The sequence below is a fragment of the Salvelinus sp. IW2-2015 genome, linkage group LG14 (genome assembly GCF_002910315.2).
Source record: "Salvelinus sp. IW2-2015 linkage group LG14, ASM291031v2, whole genome shotgun sequence".
NCBI classification, from domain to species: domain Eukaryota; kingdom Metazoa; phylum Chordata; class Actinopteri; order Salmoniformes; family Salmonidae; genus Salvelinus; species Salvelinus sp. IW2-2015.
This window is the reverse complement of record NC_036854.1, coordinates 16962226-16982451: the sequence shown is the minus strand read 5'-3', so window position 1 is coordinate 16982451 and position 20226 is coordinate 16962226. Positions and strand designations below refer to the sequence as shown.

At 43.8% G+C, this 20226-nt stretch overlaps 1 protein-coding gene across 4 annotated transcripts in view; it reads right to left on the bottom strand.

The window, feature by feature from the left end:
• Nucleotides 1-359: 359 nt before the first annotated feature.
• The window catches only part of LOC111973482 (heparan sulfate glucosamine 3-O-sulfotransferase 5), a 68376-nt gene continuing 48509 nt past the window's right edge, over nt 360-20226 (bottom strand). For all 4 annotated transcript variants that reach the window (XM_070446559.1, XM_070446560.1, XM_024000868.2 and 1 more), the window contains 2 exons: nt 2726-2867; nt 360-2614 (listed from right to left, as the gene is read on the bottom strand). In XM_070446559.1, the coding sequence (XP_070302660.1) occupies nt 1681-2614; nt 2726-2832 (1041 nt within the window). In that variant the 5' untranslated portion in view covers nt 2833-2867 and the 3' untranslated portion in view covers nt 360-1680. The remainder of the gene's footprint in view (nt 2615-2725; nt 2868-20226) is intronic.

Below are 20226 nucleotides of genomic sequence, written 5' to 3'. Positions count from 1 at the left end.
TCCACACAGCCTGACTCAAATACAGTCAAAACAAGTTAGCACTCAAGGTATGGAAATTAGACATTGAACCATCTCAGCAGCTAGTCTGTGACTGAGCAGCTGTTCCTGTAGTGCAACAGATCAGAGAATACCACCTTTTATTTTATATTGACCCTCTAATAATAAGACATGGAAATATGTATTTTCTGAGCTGTGGGTAATTAATGAAGGTACCAGGAAATATGTTTCCAATTGTGATTTAATTCAAATGACAGACTCAATAGAATGACCCAGTACTTACTGAAAATGAAAGCATCAAGGAAGTGTCTTTAAACCCCAAGATAAATTACGAGACAAAACAGAAAAAAAGACTCAGTTGACACGTTTAAATGTTATTTTAATGAAATCCTTTTTTTTGTTACAGAACAATACACTTATGATACAGTGTGGCTATTTGCACATAAAACAAATCTGGTAATTGTAGTAGAATAAGCATTAGATGGTTTGACAGTAACTAACAAATAACTTTTTACAATGGCTTTTGGCCAAGGGCAATGACAATCAATTTCAATACTGGGGAGGGGGACAGGGACAAAGTTGCCACTCAAATCCCTTACGCAACATTTAAATGCTTGACATACAAGACCACATTTTTATCTGAGTCAGAATTTAGTGAGAAATGCTATGCTCCTATTCCCTCTTGGGAATCTCCTAGATTTCTGAGTTATATTACAGATATAAGCGCTTCATGATAATGGAGAACATGAATAAACATAAAAACAACAGAAACAAATAAAGGTTTAAAGAATGATACTGGAATAATGTTTTAAGAATGATACTGGAATACATACATAAAAAAATATGTTCATTGCACATATAAAACAACATCTAAATGAGAGGGAAATAAATGCATGACTATCACATTCAAAACTGTAAGAACATGTGGGCTTACGTCTTCGTCAAGGTTCTTTTAATATGAAACATTGTCACACGTATAGGTTCATGAACGCTTTCAAATCGGTAAAATGTGTGTGTCGTTGACTGACAAGTCTTCTTTTAAAAGCCACATCGTTCTTAAAATAATCTCATGTCTATCTCACATTTGAGAGTGTACCCTGCATTCAATATTGGCTGAGAGATGAGCAGTCTTTTTTTTGTCATGAAACTTGTTCTGGAGGCAGCTCTGCAGAGTGGTCACTAGCTGGCACAGCCACAAAGCCATACAATCAGATTTTAAACCTAACCTTAACCCTAACCATACTGCCAACCCTAATCTTAAAGAAATATTTTTTTACAATATAGCGAATTTTGACTTTGCAACTGGCTCATCTAGCGGAAATCGTTCAGTTCTGCCTCAAGGACAAGACTCATCCCAATAAATGTCAACCTGTGAGAGATGGCAAAATTTTKAGTTTATAAATGGGGAAAAGTGTCAAACAGGTGAACTATTACACATGAAGATCAGGCGCATTAAACTGAATTGTTTTGTAACTCACAAACCATTTTTCCTCCACCCCTTACATATTTACAAACAAACATACATTGATTCCGTTACATATTTGGTCACATTGTCATTCTCATAGGTGTTAAATTCAATCAAAGTGCTTTTTAATATCCTTTAATATTTTTGAGGTTGACATCTTGAAAATGTCAACAGAACAACTTCAGTTAACACATTTATATAGACCTTCCCTTCGTTTCTCAGGGCCAGTTGAATGTCCTGCCAGTGATCTGATAAAACTTCTGATTGAAGGGGTGAAAGAACTTCCTCAGTTTGGCCACGACCGAAGGGTCCACCTCAGGGTGGATGCGCCCCTTGCTGCCTGCCAGGCACTTGTTGAAGACAATGTTAAATCGCAGGCAGTAGAATCCCCTGGTGGCATTGAAGTACAGATTATAGTGGCTGATCCTGGACGGGAGGTTGAGGAAGCGCTCGACGAGCTGCAGCTCCGGCAACGGGTCCGTGATCAGACGGTCCCCGTCCACAATGTGGAATTGTTCCACTGGGAAGTACTTCAGCCAGCGCTCCAAGTGCTTGGTGTAAATGCTGGTCCGTACTGCCTTATACTTTGTGTTCACCTCACACGTGTTTCCGTCGATGGCCAGCTTCTCAAACTTGTGGTAGGTCTTGTTCTTGCGCTCCTTGCCCTCCAGCACCTGTGTGTAGTCGGACACAGCTCTGGTGGTGGGCTCRCGCACRATRATCARCAGCTTGATGGAGGAGTTCATCTTGAAGATGCGTTCGGGGACCTCYTCTGTGATGAAGTAGGCGGGGCTCTTCTCAATGGTGATCTGRTGSRGGAARGAGAAGGGCATCTTCTCCCGGTACCAGTCGATGCCCCGGGCGTAGTTCTGKTCGTTGTCAAAGAAGTGGATCTCCTGCGAGGCCTTGACCACCGCCGGGTGCAGGTTGAGCATCTCCAGCAGGGCGCGCGTGCCCCCCTTGCGCACCCCGATAATGATGGCCCGGGGCAGCTGCTGCACCAGGTTGTGCAGGCGGATCTGCTCTTTGGTGGCATTGCCCTTGCGGAGCTCGTGGAGCAGACCACGCTTATACTGCAGRGTCCGGAGAGGGATCTGCTCCGGCAGGTGAGGAGGGCCCAGTCTGCTCTCTATGGGGCAAATAGGCTGCAGCCTGGAGAAGGGGAAAACACAGAAAGAGACATTCTGTACTTAACATTCAACAGGCCTTGCTTTCAGACCGAAAGCGAAATGTGTTAGCTACTATGGACACCAACCGACATACCTATCCAAGCTCCCAACCCTGGCCACTAGATAGAGGAGACTCCCGATAGCAAGGCTGCCCAGCACAAAGAGCTTCTGTCTCAGCAACGCCTGCTGTTTGAATAGCATGGCCCTCCATCAATCTTCAGGACTGCGTCTTCAGCCTGGGGACGGGAGAGCAGAGCACATAAACCACTAATCACTGGCAGTCTAATGTTTATTAACATACACTCAATCAAGCCTTACAAGTGATTAAGCCACCCTCACAGGATCCTGTAAAGTGCTGCATTGTCATTAGAGCAGACGTCTGCCTTCCTCAGTCATACCCACCCTTTATTTATTTCATTGTGTTTCTGCCAGCTAACTCGGATCGGATTTGATCAAATGTATGACAGGCAGACCCACTTGGTGAGAGCCTCATCATGGTATCATTTTCTTTCTTTTTTTGAAAACTGTTTAATCTTTTATAATGGTATCATTTTCATTGAGTCAGTGTACATGCAGAATACAGAATTCTTCCACCAGACACCTTTTATTCTCACAAAAAGGATGACGGCATAGTTTGGTCCCAGACAAGCCTTCAGCTGTTAATTAAGGAATATATATTAATTAGATAGGGCCTAGATTATGATTTGGTCTCTAGATTACTGTGGCTCCAATTCAATCATAAAGTTTCTGAGGTGCTGTATGTAGCCTTTTGCAAAGGAAAACCCACAGTCTAGAATACACGAGTCGGTGCCTCATGAATGTATACAAAATGCAATTGTGTTCGTTGTCCATAGTTTATGCCTGCCCATACCATAACCCCACTGCCACCATGGGGCACTCTGTTCACATTGTTGACATCAGCAAACCGCTGGCCCACATGACGGCATACACGTGGTCTGCGGTTGTGAGGCCGGTTGGACATACTGCCTGTTACGCACGCCTCTGAGAAGAGGGAACGCAACTCCCTGCTACAACTCAACTCTCTGTGAAGTGCAAGAGGTATGGACTGTAGGTGCGAGAAAGGACGACAAAGGCTGAGCTTTTGGTGCTAGTCAGGGATGGATTAATGAGAGAACGAATTCTCTCATTGCAAGGAGAGGAGACGGGTAGACTATCCGATGCCATGTCGGAGGACAGGGCGGAGGAAGGGGTTGCTCGTACCCCCTTTACATTGCCTCGATTCGATCCTTTATCTTCTGCTTCAGGTCGTTCAGACGGGACCGCTAGGCTGAAGGTGAGGCTGGCCCGGTTAGAAATGGAGCAAAAAGATAAGGAGAGACAGATGCATTTTGATCTTGAAATTAGGAAAATAGAAGCCGACAAGGAGGTGAGGATCCGACAACTGGAGCTAGACGCTGGCTCCGGTACAACTCCAAAAGCAGTTGGTATATTCTGTGAGTTTGTTGCTCAGTCAGACAGAGCCTCATTGATGTCCTGTGTTTCTGAGTGTTTGTGAAATTGTTAGTAATTATTCTGTTTCATTTGTTCCCAGGGGGGAAGGGGAAGGCACCTAGGGAGTGCTTAGGCAAGAAGCCCGCGGGCATACATATACCCGTAGTATATTTACTGTCTGGGCACACTAGGTAAGACCTGGGCGGACCACCCCCTGTATTTTGGTTAGGGCACCAGGTGGTGCTAAGTTAGGTGGGTAGGCAGGTTAGATAGGAGAGGGGGAGCTTTGATATTTACTTTCTTTGCTTTGGTTCCGTCCAGCCCCTTTTCCCCATATTACCGTGTAGGAAATAAATCATAGTAAACGGTAAATTCTGCCTTTGTCGTCCTTTCTCGCACCTACAGTCCATACCTCTTGCACTTCACAGAGAGTTGAGTTGTAGCAGGGAGTTGCGTTCCCTCTTCTCAGAGGCGTGCGTAACACTGCCAAATTCATACTGCCAAGGTTTTAAGGGCCTGTGACTGACAGGGGCCCTAAACATGTATTAGAACATTAGGTACAGGTTAAATTATTAACCTATCATCATTAATATAATATTTTATATACAAAGTACTAATAAAACTAACGGTTTCTTTTTCTTTTCTCGTTTTTGGCAAAAAGTAAACATCCAGAGAGCCTCTGTATTGCCCAACCCCCCCTCTATTTACATGAAATGGTTCAGTCCTGCCCACAAACCAGGCGAGAGCGGTACTTGCTAGCAGTGAATTGCGTGTGAGGAGTGCCGGTGGAGCATCATATCTCAGCTTCCTAAAGAAAAATCTGGCTTCCAAAAACGAAAAGAAAGAAAAGAAAGACAGGAGAGAGAAAAGAAATGGCGGTATGTCACCCAATTTTTCATTAAAGTAGGTGGGTGTAGTCCATGAGTGGTGGAAATGAACCTGTTAGCTTAGTCCATAGTGAAATAGGCAACTTTTGCTCCCCTAACATTAGTTACTTAATATATTCACAGAAAATTCTGAGTGTTTACATTTCGCTCCTATTTTAGCTGACATTTAATCAATGCAGGCAAACTTTTAGCAAGCTATTCATACTAAATCAGTTGTCCCTGCCCCTGTCTGGTGCCAGGCCCAACAGTCTCTTAGAGATGGATGGGAGTATCTCCTCTCTGAGGCAACACTGATTGCTACGCAAATGGATGTTGCACCTCAATTTAGCAAGGAACACAGCCGCCAGAGGAAAAGGAAGAGATTCTATGATGAGATCTCTCAAGAGGAGACAGCTCAGGACAGTGCAGCAATGGTGTTTTGGAACAGTGTTTTTACTGCTATGGACAACATCATAAGTGAATTGGACACTAGGTTCCACACCACTGCAAAAATTGTAGAATCATTTTCTTCTGTTCTGAAGGTTGGGCAGATTAGTGAGGATAAAGTCCCTTCTGTGTGCCAACCACTGATCATGAAGTATTCCAGAGATCTTACACCTGAGTTTCAAAATGAAGTAAGACACCTGAACACTGTATATGCTGACACTTTCCCCCTAACTTGTCTCCTGAATGCAATTTGTAAGATGCTGCTGCAAAGCATTTTTGGAGAAGTGTGCATTGCTTTATGTATATTTTGCACACTGCCTGTGACTGTTGCTGGTAGTGAGCGAGCTTTCAGTAAGCTAAAACTGATTAAAAAAAATATTTGAGGTCCACTATGTCCCAGGACAGACTTTGTAGTCTTGCCATGTTGTCCATTGAAAGTCAGTTAGCTAGAAAGCTGGACTTCAAAGACTTGATCAGTGACTTTGCTAGCGAGAAGGATCGGCACTGGGCTCTTGGTGAGTAAGGCTGAGCAAGGGCCAGTGATAACTGTTAAATGACATGGCTATGGATATTGGATCACTACACACATGATTCCCACAGGCTGACAACAAGACTGAGAACAGACTGAGAACAAGATATATCGCAAAGTAATGGCTGGATTGCCATAAAATTTGTTATGCACAATCAAGACCCCAAGTGGAAGAAGTCTATTGATTTGGTGACCTCTTGACCTTTCCTCTAGCGCCACCAYCAGGCCTTTTTATTTCCATTTTGTTTTACATTTACATTTTACATTTAAGTCATTTAGCAGACGCTCTTATCCCTGTCTCTTATACACATCTAGATGTGTATAAGAGACAGGTAATGGCTGGATTGCCATAAAATTTGTTATGCACAATCAAGACCCCAAGTGGAAGAAGTCTATTGATTTGGTGACCTCTTGACCTTTCCTCTAGCGCCACCATCAGGCCTTTTTATTTCCATTTTGTTTTACATTTACATTTTACATTTAACAGCTGCTTATTGTCTAGCTGTCTCTTATACACATCTAGATGTGTATAAGAGACAGCTTTGCTAGCGAGAAGGATCGGCACTGGGCTCTTGGTGAGTAAGGCTGAGCAAGGGCCAGTGATAACTGTTAAATGACATGGCTATGGATATTGGATCTGTCTCTTATACACATCTAGATGTGTATAAGAGACAGCCATTGGGCCTTTTCACTTCCATGTTGTTTTCCATTTCCACTTTTACAGCTGCTTATTGTCTAGTTGGTATGTATACTTAGTTCAAAAATCTGCTACGGATTTTATTATTTTGTTTGTCATATCATTCTATAGATGATAATGCTCATTTATTTTAATTGAAGAGGTTAATGTATATTTAAGTTATATTTATTTTAAGTTATTCATTAGTGTTAAGAGAATTTTCCGTTCAAGAATTTGACCATTAAAATGACATTTAGACTGTAAAAGATGTCCTTTAGCACATTTCTTATAGAGGGTTTCAGTCTTGCATTAAATAGTGAATTCCACTGTATGCAGAATGTTGCATGCATGTCTGCAGTGTTGTATTTTCACAGCTCACTGTCAGTAAATATCGTACAGTAAATATTGGATTACAAGAGAGTTGCAAGCCTGCAAAGGTAGAGTTATTTAAAGCTTTGAATGGGTCGATTCGGTTTTGGAGGTGTGTGGTTACAGCAATTGCGCAGGGTTGGTGTGGCCTGTGGTGGTGGGGCCCAATGTGATATATTTTCATTGTGGTTATGGTCAATTTCTGCGCATGCACGCTGACCTCGGTCACCAGTTGTACTGTGTTTCCTCCGACACATTGGTGTTCCGGGTTAAGCGAGCAGTGTGTCAAGAAGCAGTGCGGCTTGGCAGTTTCGGAGGACGCACGGGAGTTGCAGCGATGGGACAAGACTGTAACTACCGATTGGGGAGAAAAGGGGGGGGAAAGTACAAAAATAAATCAAATATAAGAAAATCATGTTGTATGAAAATAAAGCATCTCCGTATCAAGCTGCTGCATTTGAACAAAACAATAATGATCAAAGGAAACAGAACAACCTGACCTCAATCCCCTAGAACAATTCCAAGTAATTACAACGTGTGTGGTTTTTATTTCAGAAAGGAAAGAAATGTAATTAAGGTGTCTCTCTGGTCTTTAGAGGAGTTGGGTTAAATGCGGAAGACACAGTTCAGTTGAATGCATTCAGTTGTACAACTGACTAGTAGGTATCCCCCTTTCCCTTTCTCTGTCCAGTCTAGTGTAGAGCTTCCATGACAAGCACTGAACAGCCAATCACCAGAGATCTTACTGTTGATGCTAATTGTGTGAGATCATCAATAACCTAATCTGTCTCAGGACGTTTCCCTTGTTGTGATTAGCATACAAAAGAAAAATACCCTATCTTCATCAAGTACATCATTCGTTTGACCTTCAATGAAGGAAAACAAAAACCTGTTCCTCTGTTAAACCAAGAGGGGGCAGTGTTTCATTATATAAGAACGACATCAATCTACTCACTGACATGACTGGAGTATTTTTCCCTCATCAGTTCACTTCTTTCATTCTGGCCCAGGTTAAGCATACTAGTGGCCGTCATTGGTTGTCGGACGTGTCGTTAAACACAAGTTATATGAGGGAGTAGTAGAACACTGCTTTTCAAAGGTGGGCAGGCTATTGTCATTTGAATCTAGAGAGAGAGAGATGCAGTTTTGCAGGACTGCATCATGCTTCTGTTTGTAGGTAGGCTTTACAATAGAAAGTATTTGCAACTACTGTTAAGATCAGCAAATGGAAGCCCAGTTTCTCCCTAAAGAATAACCACTAACTTACCCCATCCACAGCCTTGAATATTTCCCCTGGCCCCGTGAACCGAGAGATCCAAGACACCAAAACCTATTAGTATATGGCTGATATCATCCCTAATACAATACAAGGAAGATAATATAACATATAACAGGCATGCGGAGTGGGCCTTTGACTCTTGCTGTAACTAGAAAATAAGTAATATTGCCTTTCCCTGGCCTCTAAATGGATACTAGCCAAGCAATTGGAATTTTAGCAGTCTAACAATACAGGAGAATAAACCCATTTAGCCAGAGGGCCAGTCCAGTCCCCTTGTTTGTGGATTCCCATTTGGAAATGAAATGTTTTTCATTAAAGGCGGTATCTCTGTGAGGCTAGGGAGCAATTCACAGATCTCCTAGAGTGCTTTCATTTCGATGGCTCTTTGATTTATACAGGGTGTCATTGGCAGAACAATGCCGGGTACTTACAATGCTGAAGTAGACTCGGTCCAAATCAATGTACTGTTTTTAAAAGTCCCGACCTCTACTTTTAGAGTACATTTAATGTACTCCCTTAGAATTAAGGACGTCCCTTCTCTCCCGACTACTACGTCTTCCCTGGTAAGAGGCAGCAAAGTTGAACGTACATTTGACTCTATGTAGATGGGAAACATATCTCTACTACTCCCATCTCTGGTACTCTTACTAAATACTGACATATTTTAATTCCTTCTAATCGCCCTGGCTGTTGAATCAACACTGAGCTTATCATGTCTGAATTAATTGCCTTTTTCACATGAACCCAGACTCATTTTAGCACTGAAAAGATGTCTGAGAGACTTCTGGTCAAATTAGTTTCAGATTAGGGTAATGTATAGTAAATTGCCTTTCAGACAAGTATTCTTGACTCGGCCATTTGTGAAAAGCTACAGAATCGTGTTTGCGCTTATCAAGGCATGTTACATTTACATTTAGGTCATCAAGAGGCCATATGGTGTTTTTTCTATGAAGCCCCCACCGCATCAGCATAAACAGTCAACATTTTATTATTATATATAACATTTTATTATTATATATAGCCTATAGCCTTCATAAGCTAAATTAGGAGCTCAATAGTCTCAAGCCAATCGAGTAGAAGACTCACACAATGTGACCTAAATAAACCAAGATGAGCCTCAGAGATATTATTTTTGAAGGACTTGGCAGACAAAGAGTTAAAGTTTGAACAATCGGCGTGTAGAGAGAGTACAGGTACCAGTGACAGAGGGAAACAAAGACTGACATATGTCCGATGCCTTTGTAAGCAGGCAGGTCCTTCGAGAGTAAATTGGAATTGTCTATACATAAACAGCAGCATCAATAGAAAGTTTGAGAAGGAATCACTTTCACCTGGAGAGTTTTACTAGATTCTGGAAGCAAGTTTATGGCAAGAAAAAATAAATGGTTTTAAGTTTCTCAATTTGACTTTTAGCAAAAAGTCTTGCTCTAACGCCGAGTCAATATGCAGTTTACCAGACAACACAAGGCATTGACATTAATGCAGGGCAGTCTAGTCTTTGTGAAAGTAATCTGTCAGACTTTACATCAAAGCATGGATATCCATAATAATGCACTCTGATGTTTCAGTTCTCCGTTAAATAACCTTTTATTCAGTCATTTTTCCACTTCCTCTCATCTCTGCTCCTGACCTTAACTGTCTCGGCGCATCTTACCTCTTGAATGTTTATGCAAAAAGCTGGAGAGCAGGCTATTTGTTTCTCACATTTATTTTGACTGACATGAGTTCTGAACATACCACACCGTCAGGCTGTAAATGAAGCCTATTATATGTTATTACCACAATTTGTCCTCTACAATTGTAAATAGCATGGAGAAGCTTACATGATATTTCCCCAAGCACATTTGAACCGAGTAAATGTTTGCTATCCAAAGGCTTGATAATAACACCCATTTCCATATAGCCTATTGCATCCTACGAACGAAAAAGCCCTCATATTCGTTACTGTAGCATGTGCTTATAGACATGGATACTACGTATAATCTTGTTGACTTATTAAGGTGCCCGCTGTGTTCTGCTCATGATGTGTACTCTGCTACGCTGCTGTTCTAATTCTCAGAACATCGCCCTGTGGTGGTGTGCCAGAAATAGATCAGTACTGCAGTTGGTCTCAGTGGACTTCCGTGGCTGTCCGTGAGCTCATAGTAGAACACCTGATTGGCCGTTGTTAGACAAGCCGGCGTCTCCTCTCAACCACTCTCTGGTCCTGCCCCCCCCCCAAGAGCCCCACAGAGCAGGACCACAAAGCTGCTGGTTCTGTCCCAAATGCCACCCTATTCCCTGTATAGTGCACTACCTTTGACCAGGCTGGTTACTACTACCTGGAAACAACGGGTTTGAATCCGTTCCATTGATTCCATTCCAGCCGTTCCATTGAGCCCGTCCTCCTATAGCTCCTCCCACCAGCCTCTTCTGACCAACAGTGGCAGCGGTAGTCAGCAGCTGTGGAGTGTCACATCACATGGAAGCCATAGGAACTGTCTAGAGAGACACATTGTCCCAGATCCAAAACATGTCAGACCAATACCATTTTCTCCACTTCAAATCATCCATTTGTTAATATATAGCCTATGACTAACTACTCTCTTATTTCCACAGCCTTCTTACTCAACAGAATTAAATGGGGGAACAGAATGTCTATGGGATGGAGCGGAACATTAAGAAATGGTAATGGTCCACACAGAGAAGTGATCTGGGGAACTATTTCCAGTAGGCACATTTTTCCTCAAACAAGTCATTGTTCGCGCCCATGAGGCATGCAGCAAATTGGTATATTATATTCTGAATCATGTCCCATCTTGAGTTACGCTCATGTAATGTGACAGCTGAATATTAGACCCCAAATGTATTAGACCCCACTTACATTTGGGGCGATTCCATTGAGTTGGGTGATTTACCTCCCGCCATTTATTTGTGGCACTACTGCTGACGATGTGCCGAGCAGCCGAGTAACTACCACTCGCCCTGTGGTGCGTGTCTCCAGCCCAGTACCACCAGTTCCCGACACCACGCACCAAGCCTCCTGTGCGTCTCCAGAGTCCTGTGCGCCCTGTTGCTGGTCCCCGCACTAGCCTTGAGGTGCGTGTCCTTAGCCCGGTACCACCAGTTCCGGCACCATGCACCAGGCTTACTGTGCGCCTCAGCCGGCCAGAGTCTGCCGTCTGCCCAACGCCGTCTGAGCTGTCCGTCTGCCCAACGCTGTCTGAGCTGTCCGTCTGCCAAGCGCCACCTGCGCTGCCCGTCTGCCCAGCACCGTCTGAGCTGCCCGTCTGTCCTGAGCCTTCAAAGCAGCCCGTCTGTCCTGAGCCTTCAGAGCCGTCCGTCAGTCAGGAGCCGCCCGTCAGTCAGGAGCCGCCAGAGCCGCCCGTTTCAGTCAGGAGCCGCCAGAGCCGCCCGCCAGTCAGGAGCCGCCAGAGCCGCCCGCCAGTCAGGAAGCCGCCAGAGCCGCCCGCCAGTCAGGAGCAGCCAGACGCCCCGCAGTCAGGAGCAGCCAGAGCCGCCGCCAGTCAGGATCAGCCAGAGCCGCCCGCAGTCAGGAGCAGCCAGAGCCGCCGCCAGTCAGGAGCAGCCAGAGCCGCCCGCCAGTCAGGAGCAGCCAGAGCCCGCCGCCAGTCAGGAGCAGCCAGAGCCGCCCGCCAGTCAGGAGCAGCCAGAGCCGCCCGCCAGTCAGGAGCAGCCAGAGCCGCCCGCCAGCCATCCGCCCTTCAGTCCGGAGCTGCCCCTCAGTCCGGAGCTGCCCTCAGTCCGGAGCTGCCTCAGTCCGGAGCTGCCCCTCAGTCCGGAGCTGCCCTCGTCCGGAGCTGCCCTCAGTCCGGAGCTGCCCCTCAGTCCGGAGCTGCCCCTCCGTCCGGAGCTGCCCCTCCGTCCGGAGCTGCCTCCGTCCAGTGCGCCCTCTAGGATGGTCTTCAGTCCGGGACTCGCTGAAAGGGTCGCCGCTCCAGAGGCGCCACCAAAGCGGGTAGTGACTATGGTGAAGTGGGGGCCACGTCCCGCACCCGAGCCGCCGCCGTAAGAAGGCCACCCGGACCCTCCCCTTCTGTGTCAGGTTTTGCGGCCGGAGTCCGCACCTTTGGGGGGGGGGGGTACTGTCACGCCATGGCTTAGTTTATCTTTGTTTTCTTTATTATTTTAGGTCAGGGTGTGACATGGGAGAAGTTTGTGTGTTTTTGTCTAGTCTAGGGTGTTTGTATTGTATAGGGGGTTTTGTAGAGTTCATGGGGTTGTGTTCAGTGTAGGTGTTTATGTAAGTCTATGGTTGCCTGGATTGGTTCTCAATCAGAGACAGCTGTCTATCGTTGTCTCTGATTGGGAGCCATATTTAAGGCAGCCATAGGCATTAGGTAGGTTGAGGGTAATTGTCTATGTTTTGACGTTAGTAGCTTGTGTCTGCACTTTCGTTTTGTAGCTTCACGGTCGTTTGTTGTTTTGTTTAGTTTGTGTTAGTGTTCGTGTTTGTTTTCATCTTCAAATAAAGTGAAGATGTATTTATATCACGCTGCGCCTTGGTCCTCTCTTTCACCTAACAACGATCGTGACAAATCCTCTTCATCTGATTCGGTACACATTCATGTAAAAACTTTATTGCATTCTCTCACATTTCTAAGTGTCGATTTGTTAATTAAAAAATCCCAATGAAGTTTAATGGAGACAGACTGAGGCGCTGTTCCCCGCCATTGTTCCCCGTAATGCCCAGTAATGTCATTTGAGGACAACGTGGAGGGATGGAAGAGATTGAGGGGGGGGTTTATTATAATTATAATTAATATTATCCGTATTGATCTGTATTCTTATGCACCGGGGAATGATTCTGCTGTTCTGTCTGTAGCCAACCTCCATCCCGTCCTTCCATCAGCCCCTCTTAGCCATTTGTCAATTTTGTGACATTACACCTACTTTATTTATCACCAGCACGCTGCAGTGCCTTTGTCCTAAACTCTCCTCTGGCACCGGCGTGTCTGCATGCCTCAGTCTGCCCCTGGCTGCAGCCAGCCCAGCCGCCACCCCTCACTGTACACAGAGTAGACACGCCCCCTCTCTCTCACACACACACCCCATCCAGTGTGTCAGCTCAGACGCCCCACACAGCACTGACAGTGAAAGACCATATACTGTATGTCTACTCCGTGCTGCATTCTGTCAGGGTGCTTATCTCAACATCAAAGTCAACTTAAAAAGTGCTGTTCGTGTCCTTGAGAGGATCCCGCTCCTCACACTCCAGCTGCGTGTGATGGACACAGCAGCGAGAGAACGTGTCCTACGGGGGAAAGAGACACCAGAGAAACCATAAACACTGGGATGTTATGATTTACAGATCAAAATAATCTGTCTGTTGCTGATTTGTCAACATACTGTAAAGACCTAAGGCACACAACGGAAAGCTAATATCAGAATTATACACAGTGTACAAAACAATAGGAACACCTGCTCTTTCCATGACAGAATGTCTAGGTGAACGCGATGATCCCTTATTGATGTCACTTGTTAAATCCATTTCAAATCAGTGTAGATGAAGGGTAGGAGATTGGTTAAAGAAGGATTTTTAAGCCTCGAGACAGCTGAGTGTATGTGTGCCATTGTGTATGTGTGCCATTCAGAGGGTGAATGGGCAAGACAAAATATTTAAGTGCCTTTGAATGGGTTATGGTAGGTTACTTAAGACAGAAACAATAGGAGGGAGGTTGGTTGGGGAGGAGGGCTGGGCATATAATGTGAACATCTAGCAATCCAAAGGTTGCGTGTTTGAATTTCATCACGGACAGCTTTAGCAACTTTGCAACTACTTAGCATGTTAGCCAACCCTTCCCCTAACCCTTTAACCTAACCCCTAACGTTAACCCTAACCTTAATTGAACTACTTAGCTAGCATGTTACCTAACCCTAACCTTATCCCCTAGCCTAGCTAACGTTGGCCACCTAGCTAGCCTAGCTAATGTTAGCCATAACAAATAGGAATTTGTGTAATGTACATGAATGCTTTATGAAGAAAGAAGATCATGTAATACACACAAAAAGTGAATTTTTTTGGTGTGCCTGTCACGAATTTCGAATAAGTAATTTGTGTCTATTTCACAATCAGCTGTAATAGTGTGTTGCAGATAATACATCACATGGCACGTGGTTCCATCTGTATCGTTGTTTCAAGTCCAGTGGGCTCAGGCTGTTGTATTTGTATCATTTGAGGGGCGTTCATCATGACCAAAGTCATTTGTATCATTTTACTTAAAACCATTGTTGCATAAGTAGTCACCCCCTTTGTTTAGGCACGCCTAAATTAGTTCAGAAGTAAACTATGGCTAAACAAATCACATAATAAGTTACATGGACTCACTCTGTGTGAAATAATAGGTGTTGACAATACTTTTGAATGACTACCCCTTCCTCTGTCCCCCATACATACAACATCTGTAAGGTCCCTCAGTCAAGTATTGCATTTCAAGCACAGATTCAACTACAAAGAGCAGGGAGCTTTTCGGAAGTCTCACAGGGCAGTAATTGGTAGATTGGTAGCAATACCAAATCAGACATTGAATATATATTTAAGCATGGTCAAGTTAATAATTATGCTGTGGATGATGTATTAAACTACCCAGACATCAAAGATGCAGTCGTCCTTCTGAACTGAACTGCAGGACAGCAAGGAAATTGCTTAAGGATGTCACCATGAGGTCATTGTTTTWWWWKAAAACAGCTACAGAGTTCAATGGCTGTGATGGCAGAACACTGAGGATGAATCAACAACATTATAGTGACTCCACAATAATGACTTAAATGACAAGAGTGAAAAGAAGAATAGTAAATATACTGAATAAAAATATTCCAAAACAAACCTTTTCCCGCTGAAACTCTTAACACGTTCAAAAGTGAATACTGGAACAATATTTCTAACATAGAACTTGGGGAATGGTCAGAGGCGATTTATAGAACACTAATGTCATTTTGTTTGTTATTTTGTGATGAAATAAACATTTTTATAAAGTAAATAATGTAACTTGGAAAGTATACCCACTACATGTATGAAGTTTCCATACTATGCGTAGTGCATGTAATAAGAAAAATTATGAAAGTGTTTTTGTTAAGAGGGATGTGATTTGAGAAGCTATAAGAGATGCTTGTTTTTTATAACTTTGCACAGTGAGTAGGCACTGTCCCTGAGTGAGGTCAGAGAGCGTGTCAGCCTGCCGGAACAGCCCCTTTCCTGCAAACTGTATAAATTATGGGTTAAGAAATGAACATACCAGACCAGAAAGATGTGAAGCTGAAGCTTCACGTTTAAGTTTGAACTTTGAATCTCAACACGAGGTGGAGATGATAAACTCACCTGGACAATCACTGGTACGGCTGATTAGCTGTCCTAAGTAAAGTTTCTTCAAAAGTGAATTTAAATAGGGCCATCCTGTTACTCTGCTCAAACCATCGATACGTCTGGCTAGCCTATCTTCAAAGAAGCCTTTTCAAGAGTGAATGAAAGGAAAGTCAACTCTGTAGTTCTGTTCAGGATTTTACGACAAGTCACCGGATACCAGACAACTACAAAGAAGAACAATAGAAGACTTGTTGGAACCATTTCAGACAATCAGAGCCTTACAAGCGTGCCCGAAAAGGCCCAACCCCCTTTCCAAGGCTGCCCTGTTCACCGAGAGACCCCCGGCGAATAGATTCATGATTTCTTACTCAAAGCGGGCAGTGCTTTGTGTGCAAAGTATATGGTTACTCTAAGTGAGAGGAGTTTCTGAATGTACCAATGTTAAGTGTCTCTGTCCCTCTCTCTCCCTCTCCATCTCTTCTTTCACAAGCATCAATGTTGTCATTCCGCTAGGGACCTGTTTTCAGCGTATTACGTCTCCAGTCAATAACCGGTGCAGAGTGTGTATGTTTATCCTGTGTTCCCATTTAATTAGCTAGTAAAAAATAAACAAATGTGTATAGTACTGAATCATAAGTAAGGCTCTGGTTTTTGCAAGGAGGTTACGACTGTTCAGAATGATGATATGATAAGAGGTTATTATTAATAAGTTGACTGTTTATAGATGTGATAGGTAAAGACCTTTTTAGAGTTTAATTAGGGAAATGGCTCTCGTGGTGCCCCAGATCCTAATGAGTTAATTGTTACATGATTAAGTTAATCGGGTAACAATTAAACATAGTTAGTTAATTAGATAAATAAGTCTTCAGATTAATGTTAAAGTCAAGTCATGACAATAACCTACGACACAAAGCCAAATCTACACTGGAGTTGCTTACCAAGAAGACAGTGAATATTCCTTAGTGGCAAAGTTACAGGTTAGATTAAACCTGCTTAAAAATCTATGGCAAGACTTGAAAATTGCCTTGACAGAGCTTGAATAAAAGAATAATGGGAAAATATTGCACAATACATGTGTGCAAAGCTATTATGAGAGTTAACCAATAATAAAGGCACTAATTGGTAGAAGTTCCCCTGAGTGTATTCTATCCCTTTAGAATATTCCATATGAAGGCCAGACATGAGGGAAGGAATGAAGCAGTGGGATGAAATAATAAGCAGCATCACTGCACTGAACTCAAAAGACAATATCTGCTTTACTGCTGACTATGGTGCGACCTTGAAGCAACAAATAAGACAGAACTCCGATGCAATAAACTCACAGCCTAGAGACAGAGCGGGMGAGAGATACCAAGGTTTATGCCTTCTCCCCTCAAGGCAAAGTCAGTATAGTGTGGCATTTACACTCCATCTCTGCATTGTTTATCTCCCCACGCCTTCTGAAGATGTAATATGAATGACTATAGATCCCAGACCCTGATGAAATTCACCTTATGTGCACAATATTATAAAGAGACGTGCACACATTCTGATTTCGTCTATCGATGTAAACGGTAGATATCACACACAACATTCAAACACAATCTCTCTCATTGTTATCCGAGAGGTGGCGTCACCCCTACGGACGCTCGTCCCTCGACTGAGAGTCGTCGCACATCTGAGGTAAGACAAAGGATTGTCTCGTTCTATTCCTGTGACTTAGCCTATCCCACAGGGGACTGAGATGTCATTTACAAACGAGGCACAGGAGAGCACCACACCTCCAATTAAAGACGGCTGTTTGCATTTACAAATCTCGGCAAACTACAGCCACCTGCATTCGCATCAACCATGCTTTCCCTTGATGTATTTTAACTAGATACCCTGCATCGTTATAAACAGACAACTAACTAGATTAGGTATGAAGGCCTGATTTACCTTTGTAGTTACGCTAATAGAAGAAGGCCTGTGATATATATAAAAAAAAAATGGGGGGGGGGGGCATGTGCCTCTGGCTGCCTCTCTACCTCATGGGGGAACCTGGGCCACATCAGACAGAAACACCTGCTAAGAGAGAGGGCTCTGGAGCAGCTGGCTCCCCCAACAGATGTGCCTCCCAACCCACTCCCCAAAGAGGAGAGTCTGCTGTCTTTACATCTAACTAGCCCATACACCCTCTCCTCTCCAGCTCTGTAGCCTGGAAGGTTTGAGGACCGGCTGTGCCATGCTGGCTCTGTGCTGAGTCTGTGCTCAGTAAAGCAAAGCGTACCATCGACAGGATGATGTCTGTCTGGTACACCACCAGATGAGCAGTGCTGCACATTCACAACCTCCCCAGGGTAGCTACTGCTGCTGCGTCAACCCCCCTAATTCAGTTCCATTATCGCTACATGCTGTTTCTTGGATGTACTGGGCTCTGCTCCCCACTACTATAGCAAGTTAAGAGACTGGGCAGCCACTGCTAAAGCAGAGGCTGTCAAGTGGAAACAACTTAATCCAGATATCCAGGGGAGACGAGCTTAGTTCTGTAGAACAGTGTCGTGACTGCATGATTCCTAGGCAGATACGTCATCTAAACAAGGCACGCTGGCACAGGTTTATACTAGAGGGATTTTTTGTTGGCAGGATCTAATAGGTGACATGCCTGCATATGCCGTGTTTCAAGGTACATAGAGAGGGCCTTTATAATGCACACACGCACACCTTTGTGGTATTTTAATATTTGTTCCAGTCAGCAAACACTTGATCATCTTGCAGATTGCCCATGATATGGCACAAGAGAGAGACAAAATAGCCATGAATCAAGCAGGGTGTTTTATCTAAATATGATGGGACATTCGCCATTAGCCTAGCGATGACAGCACCAGATCTTATCAGGGGCTTATGGATGCACACCTGGGTAAATAATCTCTGCCATCCACACACTGCCTAATAGACTGAGGAAGCCTAGCAAGTTCATGTTCATTGTGTCATATGCAAAGGATACACATGGTGCGGCTGGCTTCCGAGTTAAGCGGGCGGGTGGTAAGAAGAGCAGTTTGGCGGAGGACGCATGACTCGACCTTCGCCTCCCGAGCGCGTTGGGGAGTTGCAGCGATGAGACAAGATCGAAATTGGGGAGAAAAGGGGGGTAAAAAAATGTAAAAAAKAATATATATATTTATAAAACAATTGTTGCATAAGTATAAATACAGGAAGGCACTCAACAATTTACAGTACAATATTTACACGTGTGTCGGAGAAGGGGGATTGCCCTCAGAACATCCTCAATTCGTCGGGGCATGGACTACAAGGTGTCAAAAGCAAAAGAGTTGACTCCAATGCTTCCCACAGTTGTGTCAAGTTGGCTGGATGTCCGTTGAGTGGTGACCAATTCTTGATACACACAGGAAACTGTTGAGCGTGAAAAGCCCAGCAGCRTTGCAGTTCTTGACACAAACTGGTGTGCCTGGCACCTACTACAGTACCCCATTCAAAAGTGACTTAAATATTTTGTCTTTTCCATTCACTCTCTGAATGGCACACACACAATCAGTGGCGACGCGTCATTCAGAAAAGGTGGGGCAAATAATGGTGGGGCGAATAATAATAATAAAAAATAATAGTGTTTGCCTGTTTTGCATGTTATTTTGGCATTAATACATATCACATATCAGTTTGCAAACAATGTACAAAAAAATAGCTGAGTTAATAAAGCCGCATACAAACATGGTCTCTTTTTTGCTTTCTTGAATAATGCAGCTCCAAAATGCAGGTGTTTCAGGCTAGCTCAGTGCTTTCTGTGGTGGTGGGGCAGCCAGCGGAAAATACGGTGCGTCGGGGTTGGTAATGTTCTCTAGTTGCACCGTGATTGGCTCAGTGTTCTGTCACTCATGGGGACACTACGTCAGTGCAAAATCTATAGGTAGAGCTCGAAAATGCAAGCCCCTTGGGTGCTGCCATAGACTTGCATTAGAAGTGCCCATCCAAGAATGCTCAAGGTTATTGGCCACAGATACAATGATGTCAAATCACGTTATATCTATCGTAGCTTTGATTGGACTGATCATGTCAACATCATACTTTCAAAATCTTAGCTAACAAGCTAGACAAGTGTCAGGGAAAAATGATATACTTACCTGATTTGTTTGATATTAATAATAGTAAACGGGTATATACTTAACTAAGAGTAAGACTGGCCTGCTAATGCTGAGTTTTTATGGTGTCCACTCTAGCTTCCTGCAGTTAGTCTGGGCATCTGATTAAGGAAATGGGTTTTGCTAGGGATAGCTTGAGCTGACAATGACTTGGTGCTAAAATTCTAAAAGCTGGCATTCTATAGACAAGATGTTTGTGTGTGACCCGAGATAGAGATGGCCTAGAAGAGGGATTTCGGGCCTCTTTCTAGAGCCCCAAGAAGGACCGCCGTGCCACCTTCCTGTTCAAGTGAGCACAGCACAACAAGGTGAGTCTAAAAAATTGATTGTATGCTGCTGCATAGATGATGTAATATGCCAGGGAGATATGTATACTGTAGCCAAGAAAGTAATACTAAGTGTATGTTGTGTAGTAAGCTTTTAGTATTGCATGTGCCTCACCATAATCATTTGGTCCCTTTCCTCCCTCATAATTTAGTCTACTGTTCTGAATTGATGGTGCACATGTAGCCTATTGCCTGTTTTAGAGAAATGTAATCATTGAATATTGTAAGAGCTT